Here is a 19,497-nt window from a genome sequence, read left to right as displayed (position 1 = left end):
GAAAAGGAAAGATACAGATTTATGATGTATAAAAAAAGTATCATGTAGTGAAACTAATTGCCTCAGTCAGAGATCCAAATGAGTTTGTCAATTCAGAGCATTGTGTTAGCACTTACTAGCAACTATAATTGTGACAATGTTACAGGATCCTTTGGGTGTCACTTTTCCAGCTGGAAACCTTTGTGGCCAGTGGCGCCTTTGCTTGAGTTTTGTTCAGACCCACTGGGCTAATTCTGCCCACTTGGCCTGGCAGGCTGTGCTTGGCTTGTGCTACCGGCCTGGGTCCTATACATGCCAAGGGTGAGCCAGATGCCAGATGGTGAAGGGTGTGTGAATGAGTGCAGGGTCCGGCCACTGCACACAGCCAAGGTGCACTGGCTGCTGCAGTGGGGCGGGCAGCTCCAGGTGCTGTCACAGGTGCCAGCTCCATGCAAACCTGTGGCTGGATAAGACGCACTGCAAGTGGCTTCTGCTGCGGGCACCCATCTCTGGGCAAGGGGAATGTGGTGGCACCCAGAAACTTGGAGACACCAGAAACCACAAAGCCCCGAAGAGGGAGTCACAGCCCTGGCTCAGGGAGGCCCTAGATCTGGGCTCCCTGAAGGGCCACAACTCTTCTTTTTTACTGATGCTCGCAGCATGGCGAGTGAGGGGCAGGTGTTTAAGCTCTGTTTGTGTTACAGCTCTTTCAGTCTTGCCATTTGGTGGGTCTCGAGTTCTTTTCCTACATTCAGGAAGAATGAGGTACATGGACAACTGGAGGATGAGCAGGATGGAAAGGAGACTTATTAAGCAACAGAACAGCTCTCAGGAGACCCAAAGTGGGTAGCTCCTTTCTGCAGGCAGGTCATCCTGATGAGTGTCCAGCTCTCAGCAGAGAGGAGACCCAGAGTGGTGGCCCCTTTCTGCAGGTGGTAGTCCCCATGTCCGTGTGAGTCTGTCTGAGTCTGGGGTTTTTATGGGCTTCAGAAGGAAGAAAGTGAGTGCTGATTTATCCATGGGCAGCCATGGGCAGGCCTGGACCCAGAACTGGCAGTCTGGTCCCCAGGCTTCAGGCCTTTCCTGGCTTGAAGGAGGGGTTTCACCAGGGACCCACCCCTTTCTGCCTAGGAACCTGTCTGCCTCCCACCATCATCAAAATGTCTTCCATGGCACCTTGGCTGTTCATGCCAAGGGGCACCTGCAGGCCTGCACTGCGCTGCCCTTAGCCCCACTGGCCTCCATTCTGTTCTCATTGGCACTTAAAGTCTGGAGGTGGCTGAGGCATTGGGGGGCTGCTATATCAGCACCGCCCTGATTATGCAGACACCCAGCTTGGTTGTGACAGTGTCTGGGCTCAGCCACAACTTTGCTCCACCCTGGAGCTGGCACTGGAAGTGGGGAGAGGCCAGAGAGTGGGAGCAGGCACTTCTAAGTCTACAGGGGCAGGAGGGGCTTCCCAGGCTCCCTAAATGCAGGGAATTCCAGGGTCTGGAGCCATGGCTGGGCAGCTGCAGCTGCCCCCAGAACTGCAGGGCACCCGTCCCACCAACTCAGTAGGGGGCAGGGATCTTGCCTGTTCCTGCCCCCGCTGGCTTCATGGAGCACACGGTCCTGGCTGCATCTCCTCTGCTGCAGCCAGCATCTTCACAGCAGCCACTCCAGATGGGCCGCTGCTGCCATCAACAACAGTCCAAAAAAGAATAGTTAATATTGCTCTTTAGTTGCCTAAAGTAATGCATACTCCTGTGACAGGTCATCTCATTTATCATGTTCCATTGTGGCTTACTTGCATCGCCAAACTTTCAACCTCCTTTGAATACTTTCCTGTAAAACATCAGCTACTGGCTGATTGTTTTCCACTTTGCTGTTCTTATGACCAGTATTTAAGATCAGCTCCTCCTGCTGTTTCTTCTTTTTCCTGCTGGTACCTAAGCTGCCCTGAGAGCATTGCATTTAACTGTTGATGTACAGTGAGTCAGTGACCGGGAGCACTCCATATTCTCCACTTTCTCATGTATGTTCCTGACTTCAGTATGTCTGTGACTTAACTGTTTCACTTGGCATGGCTTTTGCGTTTAATAGATTCAGGTTTTTATTTATGAAGCATTTTGGTGATTTGCTTGGGAAAAACGATCTTTTCAGGAATTCTATTTTTAAAAAGGCAACTTACAGTAGTTATAAATTATAAATCGTAATTTATAACTACTCATTCAGGGTGTCCTTTAGAAAAAGTTAACCTTCCCAGTTAATTATCAATAGTGGTCACTACCTTTAAATTACAATTAACTAGAAAAATACTCAGTAGTGAATGAACATATTTGTATTAATAAAACTACTCAGAAGCAGCTTAAGGAAATTCTGAGATGTTTCTTTTTGATTAGTCTGGGGCGAAGTCTTTATCACCACATGCTGTCAGTCACTACGAAGTTTCTGAGACACTCTCCTGCTCTCCCTCTATTCCACGGCTCCTGCTCAGAGCAGATACCATTACCATATCCCCAGAAACCTCTCCTCTGATCATGGCCCTGGTTTTGCCAGATGGCTCTATTATGACGACTGCAAGACTTGCACTGTCAGATTGTCTTTTTGCAGGTAGGTGCCTGCTAGTGAATAGATTGTTACATCCTAGTGAGTGAGAGGACCTGGTGTAGGCAGTCCTGGAATCTCCTAGAAGAGTGGTAAGGCCTGTGTTGTGTATTCCAAGTTTTAGATCAGAGTTACTGAATTCGTTACATTGTATGCTTTGTTTCTGTGGGAAGCTTCTCTATCAACCACTTCCTCTTTTCTCTCCTTTTCCTGTTCCCTCCCCCAACACACACGCCATACACCCCTGAAATTCATATTATACATTAGAGTAATCTGAGTTCCTTTAGTGCTATAAACTTTCCAATGCCTATATAGATGTCAGTTTTTAGTAGTAAACAGTCATTTATGGCTGTTTGTTCTATCACTAACATAAAATCCATAATGCAATATATATTTTATATAATAGCATATAAGTGTATGCACGCATCGTGCCACATCATTTGGTCAGTGCAATGGCAGGAATGCGACATATTAAAGATGGACAGGAAAAGTCTGTCACTTGTAGAACAACCACAGGAGTCTGAAAATATCACAACTATACTAAACAAATTTTCGTTTGAAGAAATTCTTCCTGGTTTTACAGAATCCTGCATTTTAACTTTCACATAACACATATAAGAGATGTAATATATTCTGGGATTCTATAAAATATTCATGTTCATGTTTTTTTTTTTTTTTCTGAGACAAAGTGTCACTCTATAACACAGGCTGGAGTACAGTGGCACAATCTCAGCAAACTACAACCTCTGCTCCCCGGGCTTGAGTGATTCTCTCACCTCAGCCTCCCGAGTAGGTGGAATTACAGGTGCGTGCTACCACGCCCAGCTAATTTTTGTATTTTTAGTAGAGACAGGGTTTCACGATGTTTTCCAGGCTCGTTTAAAACCCCCGACCTCAAGTGACCCGCCCACCTCAGCATCCCAAAGTGCTGCGATTACAGGCATGAGCCACCACGCCCAGCCACATATTCACATTTCTGAGTTTGCGTTAGTTCAAAACATCAGAAAGACCAAAAGCTTAGAGCTGAGGGGAGTTGGTGGGGGGCGGGGCAGGGGAAGAGTGCACAAGAGTGACCACATGTTTGTAATTTCACCCAGTACATGGATCTGGAAAGATCCATAGTTACATGTAAGTGGTTCTTAGGATAAAACCTTTGTAGCCAGCCTAGGCAACATGGCAAGAACTCAAAAAAAAATTTTTTTTTTTACAAAGTTAGCCGGGCATTGACAGTGGCATGTGCCTGTAGTCCCAGGTACTTAGGAGGCTGAGGTGAAAAGATCACTTGAGCCTGGGAGGTCAAGACCACAGTAAGCTGTGATTGTGCCACTGCACTCCAGTGTGGGCAACAGAGTAAGACCTTACGACAAACGAACAAACAAAAAACCTTCGTAGTGTCTCCACAGAAATCTTCTCTATGTTTAGTGCTGATTTTAGAGCTATTATCCTCAAGAAGCTTTGCTGAACTGGCTTCTGTATATGTATCAGTTGCAGGTAGGAGTGCCTACTGGTCCTAGGTATGCTTCTGGAAGCAAAGATTCATGCTGTGGCAGCCCTGGAGTGGCTGAGAAGTTTAGAGTGTTACCGGCTTGAAGAATGCTCTTGTACCATAGTTGATCTGAACAAGTCTGTAGATAACTGTCAGCTTAAACTTCTAGGCTGAAAGGCAGAATGACCTGGTAGAAAATGCATAAATTTTGAAATCAGATTTGGATTTAAACTCTGGCTTTTCTATAAGTTTGTATAAGTTGTAACCTTTAGCTTATTTCTCTGAGCCTCAGTTTCTCCATCTGAAAAATTCAGGGCAGTTATGAGGAATAAATGGAATAGTATATCCAAAAGTGCCTGGCACTTGGTAAGGAATTAATAAATATTATTCTCTTTCTCTCTCTTTCCACTACTGGAAAGTAGAGGATTGGGGTGAGTAACATCTGCAGTGACTTGGTTTGGCTCCCCTTCCTAGTTTGACCTGCCAACTACATTTTCAGGCAAAGTTCTTGGAAATCATCTGTTCTATCCCCAGTGAGTTAGAGAACAAGTACCTAAGGAAATTGCAAGCCTGGAGAGAGGCTAAGAGAGACAGTTCCCGGGCCTTCTCTGAGAGCTGTATTAGCTCCACACTTTCCTGTGTGATACTTGGTGCCACACAGCTGAGACAATGAGACTGCACATTATTTATTTACTTTTTAAGATTTCTTAACTCAGTGTGAACATTTTCTTTAATCTCATCTAATACAAAATCCAGTTGGAGGTTATAAGAAGTTGATATGTAATCCATACTTTTATTCACAGGTGATTGATCTTTAGCTAGAAGCATTTACAGTTATACTGCTTTGAAATTTTTGATCAGCTTAAACAAGAAAATGACATTTAAAATAAATTAGATTGGACAGAGGTCACATAATCTATTGACTGTGTGAAGAGTTAGGATGCGTGATCCAAAGGCCTCTCATATCCTTTTAAAATGTCCTTAGGCTCAGTTATGCAAAGTAAAAGATAAAGGTTTATTTTTTAAATTAACTTAAAATGTTATTGAAATAATGAGAAATTAAAAGACTTGATGAGCTCTAACACTAAAGTATCTGCATTTATTTTTTAAAAATGTAACTCTGTCATGTTTGAATATGTAGCTCGCACTCTGTGCTTTGAATAGCTCATAGTTTGGGCTCATAGCCTGTCCTGGAAGACTCTTCCTTTAAGTAACCCCTTCATCACGATAATACTAGGTATGGTATTCCTTTCACCTTCTCTTTTTCCAATTAAATTTTAGAGCACGCTAAAACCCTGGAGTCATTCTGGAGTTAAATAGACTATAATATCAGATTTTAGATAAATAGCATAAAGTAAAACTAGTAGGATGTGATATGAGTTTTTTAAAGCCACAAGTGAAATTTATCAGTAGTTAGGGTATTATCTTCAGAAATATTTGTAAATATTTCCAGAACTAGTTTCAGTTTTGGTAGTGAAAATATTCACTTAGGATACAATTTTGTAATTGTTTTTCTTTTTCTTCTTCTTTTTAATTTCAGGGTCAGCCTGGGCCTCAGGTAAGATAATTCTTTTCTGGCAAATAATTATTTTCCATTTAGAATTTTTCCAGTGTGGAGGTCTTTCTGCAAATCTTTCAAAAGATATAAAAAAGCTATGAACTGGTAATCACGACACCACACAGTAGACCAAATATTTCCCAGGAGTAAACCCTTGGGGCCTCTTCAGGGTTGTGTGAGCCACATCAGCTGTTGGGCCAGATGGCAGATTTAACAATGTACTATCATATAAAGCAAAACTCTTAACTGATCTGAAACAGTGCCACAGGACTTTAATGTAAGACAGCATGACATAAAAGTCGAGTCTGAACTGGTTTGCATTATGTACTGATTAATCGTGTACTAATAATGTTGTGAATCCCTGCAGACTCTGATTATTTAGACTGTGATCCTACCAGCTACTTTTGATTCATTACAGACAGATATTGAATTTTTAATTTAGAAACAACTGCCAAAGACATGATTTATAATTAAGCATGAACGCAGTCAACAGAAAGTCTTACTGAGCCCTAAATCATATTGAAGAAAATAAACAAATTTTAGGAAGGGGAGGAATGTGGTATGAAGACGGAAATACAAAAGAAGAAGTGAGTTTTCAGAAATGAAAAGTCAGTACAAAAAACTCAAACAACAAATTCAATATCAATACTAATTATAATCCGTAGGATTCTATAGAGAAGAAAATGCAGTTATTAATGTTTTACTTTTAATACTCCAGTGCCTATAAATAATATAATTACTTACTGAACTCATCTTCCATCGCCTTCCCCTTGATGTACTGAATGCTATTTCTGCCTTAGATTGTTTCACAAATAAGCCATTTTCATGATAGCTTTGTAGTCAATATCATGAATTATCTATTGTGTGCTCCACCTCATACCAGATCACAAGAATATTATTTATGGTTTGTATGATCTCTATATATAGATGTCTAATGAAACAAAAAATTCCACATACTTCAGTAAACAAGTTCTTTTCACACCAAGCTTATGAGAAAGTTTGACTTTTAATTAATTTGTATTGATATCTGAAAATACCTATATTCTCATCATTTGTGATTTTCACTCTTGTATTCCATGTTGGTTCAAGGTAATTATTAATGGAATAAAACCCATAGGAGAAAGTTATAGCTTGTTTACTAAATTTGAAATAACCGTATTATAATGGAATGAAGACAAGTAAAAGGTGTTTTGCATGGTTTCTTTTGTTTTTGGGGGGTTTTTGTTTTGCTTTTTTTTTTTTTTTTTTTCTGAGATGGAGTCTTGCTCTGTCACCCAGGCTGGAGTGCAATGGTGCAATCTTGGCTCACTACAACTTCTGCCTCCTGGGTTCAAGTGATTCTCCTGCCTCAGCCACCCAAGTAGCTGGGATTACAGGCACCTGCCACCACACCCTGCTAATTTTTGTATTTTTAGTGGAGATGGGGTTTCACCATGTTGGCTAGGCTGGTCTTGAACTCCTGACCTCGGGTGATCTGCCCGCCTTGGCCTGCCTCCCAAAGTGCTGAGATAACAGGCATGAGCCACTGTATTCAGCTTGCAGGTTTTCTTTTATTTGATGCTTACAACAGCTTTGGAAAGTATTATTACCCTACGTGTGTGTGTGTGTGTGTGTGCGCGCGCGTGTGTGTATAAACATACAGAAACAGAAGAGATAAATTACTCACGTGAATAACACCATGAACTGGGAGCTAAACTGAAGTCTGTATCTAAAACCCTCATACTTTGTAGTGCTCAGCCCTTGAGAGAAGGTGGTGAGACAGCCAATGATAAAAGAAGTTGAAGAGTTGATTTTGAGAGATCGTAATCTTTAACATACTTTAATTATTAATAGGATCTCTGTCTTAGCTGTACCTTCTTTCCTGCATCCCAAAGCAGTTCTTAAGAAATTGAGCATAAATAATTTATTTGAGAGATGATCCTAGAAAGCATCATGAGAGAGTGGAGAAATGACATAGGGAAGGCAACAACACCAAAAAATGGGTGCCTCAATTTGCAGGTTACTGCTGTGGACAATTGGGGCTCAATCCTGCTGAGGAATCTTGAGAGACTGTGTAGAGCATGTTGCAGAATCATCCCAGAGAGGGACAAGGAAGTCGATGGATTTATCCACTAATTTCCCTGCCTTTACTGTTGAGGGTCGCAGCTGGGTGCTGGCTTTTCAGCACTCCTGGCCTGCTATGAAAGCAATTTAGGAAGCCATAGCGACGTATGGGACCTGTATTCTAGCACTGTCTTAGAGCAGGTAGTGGTGGACAGGCACCTACATGTGCCACAACATCCAAGTGTACGTGTCTTATAGACAAGACAGAGTAGAAAATTCAGATATGAATAGAAAGACTTGGGAAATTAAATATAAAGGCAGCATTAAATGCATAGTAATTAATAAGATACTAAAGAGAGTAACTGTAAAAAGAAAAACAGTCATAGTAAATCTTGAGTATACAGCCACAGTCAATAAACAGAAGAAAGATCATAAACCAACATTGGAAACCAAGAATGGACAGGACCAGAAAAACCGTGGATGATGGTGGCTGAGAATGAACGTATATCATGACACTTCAGAACACCTTCACATAAGGTCCTATATTTACTATGGCTCTGCAGAAACATAGTCTGCCTAACTGCCTATGCTGGAAAATGTTGAAAATTTGCAAGGAGGTTGGAACCAGCATTTTCAAATGGTCCCATTCAAAACCTGCTCTGGTTTCCTTTGTTTTGGCTACCAGTTTGCCTTTAGTGGATGTGAAATCTCATGATCATTTAGTTTAAAATGTCTTCCTCACATCACAGTAAAAGGAAGTCAATAAATTGAGGAAGGATATTTATTGACTTTTCCCTCATATGAGGGAAAACATGAAGCCAAGACATACCCTCACATAATCTTTCCACAGCTCAAAAAAGAAGTGAAGAGTTGTTGTTGTGTACCCAAGGAAAAGCCTGGCCTACCTCTTACGCCTACATCATCATAATATTTTTCCAAAGAAACTTCCATTGTTAGATTTGAAATTAAATAACTCTTCATGAAGTTTTGCATTTGGTGCTTGATAGTCATTAGCTTTTCTCTGATACTCTTTAAATTATAGATGAATTTTGTATAGGCTCTTATCCATCTGTATATTTTGTTTTCCCTATTACCTATTGTAATATGTTACTTTCCTAACCCCTGCTCTGCTCTTGGGAAATTTTCTTTTACAAAAAACGTGGACCTTAAACTGACTTTTAAAAAATTACTCTTCAGCAAAATTAGTTTTATTTATTATTTTTTTAACTTTTATTTTAAGTTCAGGGTTACATATGCAGGATGTGCAGGTTTGTTACACAGGTAAACGTGTGCCATGGTGGTTTACAGCACAGATCATCTGATCACCCAGGTATTAAGCCCAGAATCCATTAGCTATTCTTCCCAATGCTGTTTCTTCTCCAAGCCCCCACAGGTGCCCAATGTGTGTTGCTCCCAAGCCCCTACAGGTGCCCAATATATGTTGCTCCTGACAATAAGTCCATGTGTTCTCATCAATCAGTTGCCACTTATTAATGAGAACATGTGATGTTTGATTTTCTGTTCCTTAAATAGGCTTTCAACCACAAAACAAATTTTATCTATCATAAATATGAGCACTTAGAAATGATATATGTAGTAGATTTGATTATAAATATCTGCAGCAGAGTTTTTGTATTTTATAGTTATATCTTACATTAACACCTTACTATAAGCCTACTTTTTCTTTGAGTAAATTTATATAAGCTGTACATTAAATCTGTTTAGCATAGATCTATAAGGTAAATACATACAGTGTATTAATGAGCAATATGCATTTTAAACCCAAATTAGAGGGTGAATGCGATGGCTTACACCTGTAATCCCAACACTTTGGGAGGCTGAGGGAGGCGGATCACTTGAGGTCAGGTGTTTGAGACCAGCCTGGTCAAAATGGTAAAACCCCATCTCTCCTAAAAATACGCACACAAAAATTAGCTGGGTGTGGTGGTGCACACCTGTAATCCTAGCTACTAGGGAGGCTGAGGCAGGAGAACCGCTTGAACCTGAGATGGAGGTTGCAGTGAGCCAAGATAACTCCACTGCACTCCAGCCTGGGAAACAGAGTGAGACTCAAAAAAAAAAAAAAAAAAAAAAAAAAAAATTAGAAAGTTGTTATGGGTTTTTAAGTTGTTGAAAGCTTTCGTTTATTTGATCAAATTTTTCTTAAAATTTCCATGTTCTGTTTACTTGGCTCACTGAAAATTATCCTTTTCACATACAGTATATGTCTAGTAACAGGAACTTGAAATTTTGTCTTTTCTTTTTTCCTCTTCTTTTTGTTGACTCAAAATGATACCTACTTTTTTCTTAAAATGTCAACCCTTTTGATTTCTTTGATTTTATAAGATTTCTCACCTAAAATGTCAAAACTTTTTTGTTATTTATGTACAATTCAGTATAACTGGCCTGATAATTCTGTTCCTTTCCAGCTCTGGGTCTCCCTAGCACATGCTGTTAGCTGTGGGAAAATGGAAGGGTATGGACATTGCCTAAACTTCTTCTTTCACTCTCCGTCTTCTTTTGCAACTAGTTAAGGAAAACAGCTTGTCATCTGTGCAAGGTTTCTACAAACAAATTCTTCCTTAGCCAACCGTTAAATCCACATTTCCCACCCCTGCCTGAGTCATGGCCATGCCATTCAGACTTTTCTTAGCCAGCCTACTGCCACCGAAAATCTACACTTCTGACTTTCAATGGATTTTTCATTAAGACCCTATTACTAATAATGGTCTGTTTCTATTGTACAATGGGGATTTCTTTTAGGTACTTTTAAGAATAGGCTTTTGTGGATTAGGCTGGGAAAAGAAACCATATTCATATTGTGATTCCTATGGTAAGATATAATTAGGTTTCCAAACAAAATACTTCCTCCAAAAAAGGGTTGTAAATGTTTAAGTTGGGGGATTGATATGGTTTAGACCTGTGCTCCCACTCAAATCTCATGTGAATTGTAATTCCCAATGTTGGAGGTATGGCCTGATGGGAGGTGATTGAATCATAGTGAGAGGTGACAATGTGGTAGCCATCCTCGCTCGCTCTTGGCACCTCTTTGGCCTGGACGTCCACTCTGGCCACACTTGAGGAACCCTTCAGCCTACCACTGCACTGTGGGAGCCCCTCTCTGGACTGGCCGAGGCCAGAGCCGGCTCCTTCTGCTTGCAGGGAGGTGTGGAGGGAGAGGTGCGGGTGGGAACCAGGGCTGCTGCACGGCACTTAAGGGCCAGTATGAGTTCCAGGTGGGCATGGGCTCCAGGGACCCCACACTTGGAGCGGCCGACTAGCGCCGCTTGCCTGGGCAGTGAGGGGTTTGGCACCCGGTCCAGCAGCTGCAGAGGTCACACCAGGTCCCCCAGCACTGCCGGCCCCCCCACACTGCTCTGGAATTCTTGCTGGGCCTCAGCCATCTCCCCCTGCGGTGGGCTCCCAAACAGCCTGAGCCTCCCCAATGGGCACTGTCCCCTGCTCCAGGGCGCCCTGTCCCACTGACCACCCAAGGACTGAGGAGTCCAGGTGCACCAGTCTGGTGGGCAGCTCCACCAGTGGCCTTGGCTTGAGAGGGATCCACTAGGCGAAGCCAGCTGGGCTCCTGAGTCAGGTGGGAACTTGGAGAACTTTTATGTCTAGCTAGAGGATTGTAAATGAACCAATCAGCACTCTGTGTCTAGCTTAAGGTTTGTATATGCACCAATCAGCACTCTGTGTCTAGCTCAAGGTTTGTAAATGCACCAATCAGTTCTCTGTCTCTGGCTAATCTAGTGGGGACTTGGAGAACTTTTATGTCTAGTTAGAAGATTGTAAATGCACCAATCAGCACTCTGTGTCTAGATCAAGGTTTGTAAACACACCAATCAGTGCTCTGTGTCTAGCTAATCTAGTGGGAACTTGGAGAACTTTTATGTCTAGGTAGAGGATTGTAAATGCACCAATCAGCACTCTGTGTCTAGCTCAAGGTTTGTAAATGCACCTAGCAGTGCTCTGTGTCTAGCTCATCTAGTGGAGACTTGGAGAACTTTTATGTCTAAGTAGAGGATTGTAAATGCACCAATCAGCACTCTGTATCTAGCTCAGGGATTGTAAATGCGCCAATCATCACCCTGTCAAAACGGACTAATCAGCTCTCTGTAAAATGGACCAATCAGGAGGATGTGGGTGGGGCCAGATAAGGGAATAAAAGCAGGCTGCCTGAGCCAGTAGTGGCATCCCACTGGGGTCCTCTTGACACTGTGGAAGCTTTGTTCTTTTGCTCTTTGCAATAAATGCTGCTGCTTGCTCTTTGGGTCTGCACTGCCTTTATGAGCTGTAACACTCATGGTGAAGGTCTGCAGCTTCACTCCTGAAGCCAGCGAGACCACAAACCCACCAGAAGGAAGAAACTACAGACACATCTGAACGTCAGAAGGAACAAACTCCGGACATACCATCTTTAAGAACTGTAACACTCACTGCGAGGGTCCGTGGCTTCATTCTTGAAGTCAGTGAGACCAAGAACCCACCAATTCCAGACACAATAGGGGTGAATCTTTCATGAATGGTTTAGCACCACATCCTTGGTACTGTCCTTCTGATAGAGTTCTCATAAGATCTAGTTGTTTAAAAATATACGTAATACCTCCCTTCCCTCTCTCTCTTGCTGCTGCTTTGACTTTGTGAAGTGCTGGCTCCCCCTTTGCCTTATGCCGTGATTGGCAAGGAAGCTTCCTGAAGCCTCCCCCAGAAGCAGAAGTTGCTATGCTTCCTGTGCAGCCTGCAGAATCGTGAGCCAATTGAGCCTCTTTTCTTTGTAAATTACTTAGTCTCAGGTATTTCTTTACAGCAATGCAAGAATGGACTAATATAGAGATTGTGCATCCTTTAAAGTTTATTAAAAGATTTGAACAGAATTGTAATTAACAACTTTTATTCACGTGCAAGTGTTTATGTCAGGGTGAATTGTCTTGCATAGGTTCAACATTCTCTTTGTTAAGCTGTTCTTGCATTGCTATAAAGAAATACATGAAACTGGTAATTTATAAACAAAAGAGATTTAACTGACTCATGGTAGTGCAGGCTTTATAGGAAGTGTGGTGCTGGCATCTGCTCAGCTTCTAGGGAAGTCTTAGGAAGCTTGCAATCATAGTGGAAGGCAAAGGCGGAGCAGGCACATCACATGGCAAAAACGGGAGAGAGAGAGAGAGAAGGTGCCACACACTTCAACACCCAGATCTTGTGAGAATTTGCTGTCTCGAGGACAGCACCAAGTGGATGCTAAATCATTAATGATAAATCCACCCCCATGATCCAGTCACCTCCCACCAGGCTCTACCTCCAACTCTGGGGATTACATTTCAGCAAGAGATTTGGGTGGGGGCAAATATCCAAACTCTATCGTTCCCACATCATCGTATTCATAGTATTTATATTATACAGTGCAAACTCCTCCTTAGAGAGTAAAAAAAAAATTCAAATCTACTTGTATATCACACGTTATTTTGTAAAGCCTTCCAGATTAATAAGGTTTTATTTTGCTGACTGATGGTAAAAAGGGAAAGTGTCTTTTATTCAGTGAGTGGTTCTGATCATCTTCCTAAAGCCGAAGACAGCATAGATTGTTGAGAATTGCTGGGACTAGAAAGCTAAATGGCAGCAAATTCTTTTACAGTCATAGTATGAAATTAAATAAGAAAGGAGACCTCAGGGAAGAGAGGTGAGTCTGCATTGACCTAAATGAGTGAGAAAATGGTTCTTGACAAGGGAAATGAGATGGTGAAAGGGTATTAGAATTAAAAAAGCAATCCTCACAGCTGTGGTTAAGATGGAAAAAGGGCCAGGGAAATGAAGAGAGAGGATGTTGCTGTGAATCTCCTGAATCAAGGGAAATAAAACTCTTGGAGAGGAAAAGTGGGGGAAGAAAGTGAATAATATCACAGCAACCTGGAAAAATAACAAGCAACAACAGAGGGTAAAGGCAGAAAGAAGACAGAGAAATGAAAGAAAAGGCAGATGAGCATTTGTATTTCATTTTGTTTTTGTTTTTATGAGATGGAGCCTCGCTCTGCCTCCCAGGCTGGAGTACAATGGCCCGATCTCGGCTCACTGCAAGCTCCGCCTCCTGGGTTCAAGCTATTCTCATGTGTCAGCCTCCCAAGTAGCTGGGACCACAGGCGCCTGCCACCACGCCCGGCTAATTTTTGAATTTTTGGTAGAGACGGGGTTTCACCGTGTTAGTCAGATTGGTCTCGAACTCCTGACCTCAGGTGATCCACCCACCTCAGCCTCCCAAAGTGCTGGGATTACAGGCATGAGCTACCACGCCCGGCCTTTTATATTTCAAACTAGAAGTAATGAGAGTTTTTGAGAGTAAGGCTAAATTTATTAAAATGAAATTTACCCTGATATTTGTTCATTAATTCATATTAACATAATTCAATTAACTACTCAACAAGTACTAGCCCCTATATTCAAAGCACAATGTGCAAGGCACAATAAGGCAGTGTAATTGTGGTAGATAAACAGACCCAGTCTGTGTTCTTGTGATAGTTCTGGTTTTTTTAATTTTAAAAATTGTATAAATTAGTTTAAGTTCTTTGTAAATTCTGGATATTAAACCTTTGTCAGATGGATAAATTGCAAAAATTTTCTCCCATTCTGTAGGTTGCCTGTTTACTCTGATGATAGTTTCTTTTGCTGTGCAAAAGCTCTTTAGTTTAATTAGGTCCCATTTGTCAATTTTGGATTTTGTTGCAATTGCTTTTGGAGCCATCATTCTCAGCAAACTAACACAGGAACAGAAAAGCAAACACCACATGTTCTCACTCATAAGTGGGAGTTGAGCAATGAGAACACATGGACACAGGGAGCGGAACATCACACACCACAACCTGTCAGGGGTGGGGGACAAGGAGAGGGAGAGCATTAGGACGAATACCTAATGCACACGGGGCTTAAAACCTAGATGATGGGTTGATAGGTGCAGCAAACCACTATGGCAGATGGATACCTATGTAACAAACCTGCCCGTTCTGCACATGTATCCCAGAACTTAAAGTAAAACAAAAAAAAATTGTATCTATATTTTTATTTAAAACTACTTAGTAGACAAAGACTGAATATACTCAAGATGTACAATGTGTTGATTTCACATACATATATATTGTGCAATATTATAATTTTTCACCACCCATGTTGTACATTCAATCTTCAGAACTTGTTCATCTTGTAATTGAAAATTTGTGCCCTTTTACCAACATTTCCCCATTTCTGCCACCCTCCAGCCTTTGTTCTATGCTTCTATGAGTTTGACCTCCTTAGATTTCACATTTAAATGAAATTATGAAATTATAAAATATTTATATTTCTGTGTCTGGTTTATTTCCCTTAGCACAATGTCATCCAGGTTTATCCATGTTGTTGCAAATGGCAGATAGTCTTTTTTGTGGCTAAATAATATTCCATTGTGTATGTATACCACAGTTTCTTTACCTATTCATCAGCTAATAGACATTTAGGTTGATTCCATATCTTGACTATTGTGAGAAATGCTGCAGTGAACACGTGCATGCAGATTTCTCTTCAACATACTGATTTCACTTCCTTCCGATATATACCCAGCTGTGGGATTGCTACATCCTATGGTAGTTCTATTTTAATTTTTTGAGAAACTTCTATACAATTCTCCATGATGGTTGTACTAATTGATATTCCCACCAACAGTGTACGAGGATTCCCTTTTCTCCACATCCTTACCAGCACTTGTTATCTTTTGTCTTTTTTTACAATAGCCATTCTGACAGGTGTGAGGTGATATCTCACTATGGTTTGATTTTCATTTCCTTGGTGAATAGTGATGCTGAACACCTTTTCATATCCCTGTTGGCCCTAGGTATATCTTCTTTGGAAAAATGTCACATCTCTTGTGATAATACTTTTAATGTTATCAATAATAGTCTATAAAGTGTCAAAATTCTCAAATGTTGCAGACCCATCCCTTCCAAGGATGACTTTAACCCCACCTGCAAGTCCTGCTCTGCATCTGCACATCTGGGTAATCTCCAGGTTCAATGGAGACCTTAAACATGAGGCATTTAAATAGGCCCTTTTCCAATATGCAGGTAACTCAGGGTCAATACTGTTATTCTAAGAATGGTCCTAGAGTCATGCCTTAGTTCTCAGACAATTAAGTTTCTGCCCAGATTCAAAAACCCTTGCTCTGGAACTAAGTCATTTCCTGGATCCCCATCTCTGCATTCCCTTTCTACCTTGTACTCTTCATCCCAGTTCTCCTTTCCCATTCCTCACTACTGCCAGGTATTCAAGTCACAGTACTAATACTTCGTGCAGCTTTGCCAGCGGCAGACTGAACAGTTTAAACTCTGTAGCTCACTGCCTACCTGACAGGATCTCACATGCCTGTTTCTTTTAACCCTGGTTTCCCCATTGCCATTCTGCCCACTGTGAAGATATGCCTGTTGTCTGGCCACTCATTGCTGCAGGGAGGCAAGTCAGGAAAGTGAGTAGTTAGCTTTTTATCTGTATCTGTAGTGCAGGCATTTAGGATTGAGTGTACTATCAACCAGCAGCATCCTAATACAATTGTATATCATAGTTCTGATTATGTCACTCTTCTGACCTCAAAACCTTGAGTCTTAATATGTTTTTCATTTAGAATACAATAGAATCTAGATTCTTGCTTGACATTCAAATCCTCTTACCTGGCCTGTTTTCTAGCCTAATCTCCCATTAATTTTTCATTAATGCCCTTTCTAGACTATGCTTCCCCCACAACAAATCAAACCATTTACTTCTTTTCTCTTCAAATCTTTCTTTTTGCCTTTTCTTATAGTAGCCTTTCCTCCTAACCCCTGGACACACTCAGTTTCCACACATCCAAATAGGATACCCCTTCATATCTGAATGCTGCTTCTTCTATTAACAAGTCTTTACTCTCCCTTAACTAAATGTAATTTCTCCCTTTTTCTGAATCCTGACAACATTCTCTCTCTCTCTCTTTATATATATATATATATATTTTCTTTCTTTAGACAGAGTCTCACTCTGTTGCCCAGGCTGGAGTGCAGTGGCACAATATCGGCTCACTGCAAACTTTGCCTCCTGGGTTGAAATGATTCTCCTGCCTCAGCCTCCCAAGTAGCTGGGATTACAGGCTTGTGCCATCATGCCCAGCTAATTTTTGTATTTTTAGTAGAGAAGGGGTTTCACCATGTTGGCCAGGCTGGTCTCAGCCTCCTGACCTCAAGTGATCCTCCTGCTTCAGCCTCCCAAAGTGCTGGGATTACAGGCATGAGCCACCAAGCCTGGCACTGTGTAACTTTTTATATAACACTTTACAATTAAAATAGAGGGGCATGGACCTTGATCAGACAGGTTACATAATTCAAATCCCAACACTTGCAAGCTATCTATCTTTGGCAAGTTACTCAATCAGGCTAGTCTCATTTTCCTCATCTGTGCAGCAGAGATAATTATGTCTTATCTCAAGAGTGTGAGGATTAAAATAAGATAATATATGTAAGATGTCTAATGTGGTGCCTAGTTCATAGCAATCACTCAGTGAATATTAATTTCCTTCCTCCGGTTTCCTCTTTAAATTGTGTTATAATTATTCATGAACATTTTTTTCTTTTATCTCTTTTTTTTTGCAGAGCTTTTTTTTATTATTATTATTCTACTTTAAGTTCTAGGGTACATGTGCACAATGTTCAGGTTTGTTACACACGTATACATGTGCCATGTTGGTTTGATATACCCATCAACTTGTCATTTATGTTAGGTATTTCTCCTAATGCTATCCGTCCCTCAGACCCCGACCCCTCAACAGGCCCTGGTGTATGATGTCCCCCGCCCTGTGTCCATGTGTTCTCATTGTTCAACTCCCACCTATGAGTGAGAACATGCAGTGTTTGGTTTTCTGTCCTTGTGATAGTTTGCTCAGAATGATGGTTTCCAGCTGCATCCATGTGCCTGCAAAGGACATGAACTCATCCTTTTTTATGGCGGCATAGTATTCCATGGTGTATATGTGGCACATTGTCTTTATCCAGTCTATCATTGATGGACATTTGGGTTGGGTCCAAGTCTTTGGTGTTGTGAATAGTGCCACAATAAACATATGTGTGCATGTGTCTTTATAGTAACATGACTTATAATCCTTTGGGTGTATACCCAGTAATGGGATGGCTGGGTCAAATGGTATTTCTAGTTCTAGATCCTTGAGGAATCGCCACACTGTCTTCCACAATGGTTGAACTAATTTACACTCCCACCAACAGTGTAAAAGTGTTCCTATTTCTCCACATCCTCTCCAGAATCTGTTGTTTCCTGACTTTTTAATGATTGCCATTCTAACTGGTGTGAGATGGTATCTCATTGTGGTTTTGATTTGCATTTCTCTGATGACCAGTATGATGAGCATTTTTTCATATGTCTGTTGGCTGCATAAATGTCTTCTTTTGAGAAGTGTCTGTTCATATCCTTGCCCACTTTTTGATGGGGTTGTTTCTTTCTTGTAAATTTGTGTAAGTTTTTTGGAGATTCTGGATATTAGCCCTTTGTTAGATGGATAGATTGCAAAGATTTTCTCCCATTCTTTAGGTTACCTGTTCACTCAGATGATAGTTTCTTTTCCTGTGCAGAAGCTCTTTAGTTGAATTAGATCCCATTTGTGAATTTTGGCTTTTGTTGCCAGTGCTTTTGGTGTTTTAGTCATGAAGTTTTTGCCCATGACTATGTCCTGAATGGTATTGCCTAGGTTTTCTTCTAGTGTTTTTATGGTGTTAGGTCTTACATTTAAGTCTTTAATCCATCTCGAGTTAATTTTTGTATACGGTTAAAGAAGCGATCCAGTTTCAGCTTTCTCCATATGGCTAGCCAGTTTTCCCAGCACCATTTATTAAATAGGGAATCCTTTCCCCATTGCTTGTGTGTGTCAGGTTTGTCAAAGATCAGATGGTTGTAGATGTGTGGTAATATTTCCGAGGGCTCTATTCTGTTCTATTGGTCTATATCTCTGTTTTGGTACCACTACCATGCTGTTTTGGTTACTGTAGCCTTGTAGTATAGTTTGAAGTCAGGTAGCATGATGCCCCCAGCTTTGTTCTTTTGGCTTAGGATTGTCTTGGCAATGCAGGCTCTTTTTTGGTTCCATATGAACTTTAAAGTAGTTTTTTCCAATTCTGTGAAGAAAGTTATTGGTAGCCTGATGGAGATAGCATTGAATCTATAAATTACCTTGGGCAGGATGGCCATTTTCACGATATTGATTCTTCCTATCCATGAGCATGGAATGTTTTTCCATTTGTTTGTGTTATCTTTTATTTCATTGAACAGTGGTTTGTAGTTCTCCTTGAAGAGGTCCTTCACATCCCTTGTAAGTTGGATTCCTAGGTATTTTATCTTCTTTGTAGCAATTGTGAATGGGAGTTCACTCATGATTTGGCTCTCTGCTTGTCTATTATTGGTGTATAGGAATGCTTGTGATTTTTGCACATTAATTTTGTATCCTGAGACTTCGCTGAAGTTGCTTATCAGCTTAAAGAGATTTGGGGCTGAGATGATGGGGTTTTCTAAATATACAATCATGTCATCTGCAAACAGAAACAATTTGACTTCCTCTTTTCCTAATTCAGTACCCTTTATTTCTTTCTCTTGCCTGATTGCCCTGGACAGTACTTCCAATATTATGTTATATAGGAGTGGTGAGAGAGGGCATTCCTGTCTTGTGCCAGTTTTCAGAGGGAATGCTTCCAGTTTTTGCCAATTCAGTATGATATTGCCTGTGGGTTTGTCATAAATATCTCTTATTATTTTGAGATACATCCCATCAATACCTAGTTTATTGAGAGTTTTT

The 19,497-nt window shown here is 41.0% G+C and overlaps 1 protein-coding gene across 2 annotated transcripts in view; it reads left to right on the top strand.

The window, feature by feature from the left end:
* Nucleotides 1-19,497, top strand: part of COL25A1 (collagen type XXV alpha 1 chain) — a 506,768-nt gene that overhangs the window by 299,819 nt on the left and 187,452 nt on the right. For both annotated transcript variants that reach the window (XM_025385780.1, XM_025385781.1), the window contains one exon: nucleotides 5,595-5,612. In XM_025385780.1, coding sequence (XP_025241565.1) covers nucleotides 5,595-5,612 — 18 coding nt within the window. The remainder of the gene's footprint in view (nucleotides 1-5,594; nucleotides 5,613-19,497) is intronic.

The sequence above is a fragment of the Theropithecus gelada genome, chromosome 5 (genome assembly GCF_003255815.1).
Source record: "Theropithecus gelada isolate Dixy chromosome 5, Tgel_1.0, whole genome shotgun sequence".
Classification (NCBI taxonomy): Eukaryota; Metazoa; Chordata; class Mammalia; order Primates; family Cercopithecidae; genus Theropithecus; species Theropithecus gelada.
This window is presented reverse-complemented; position numbering and strand designations above follow the sequence as displayed.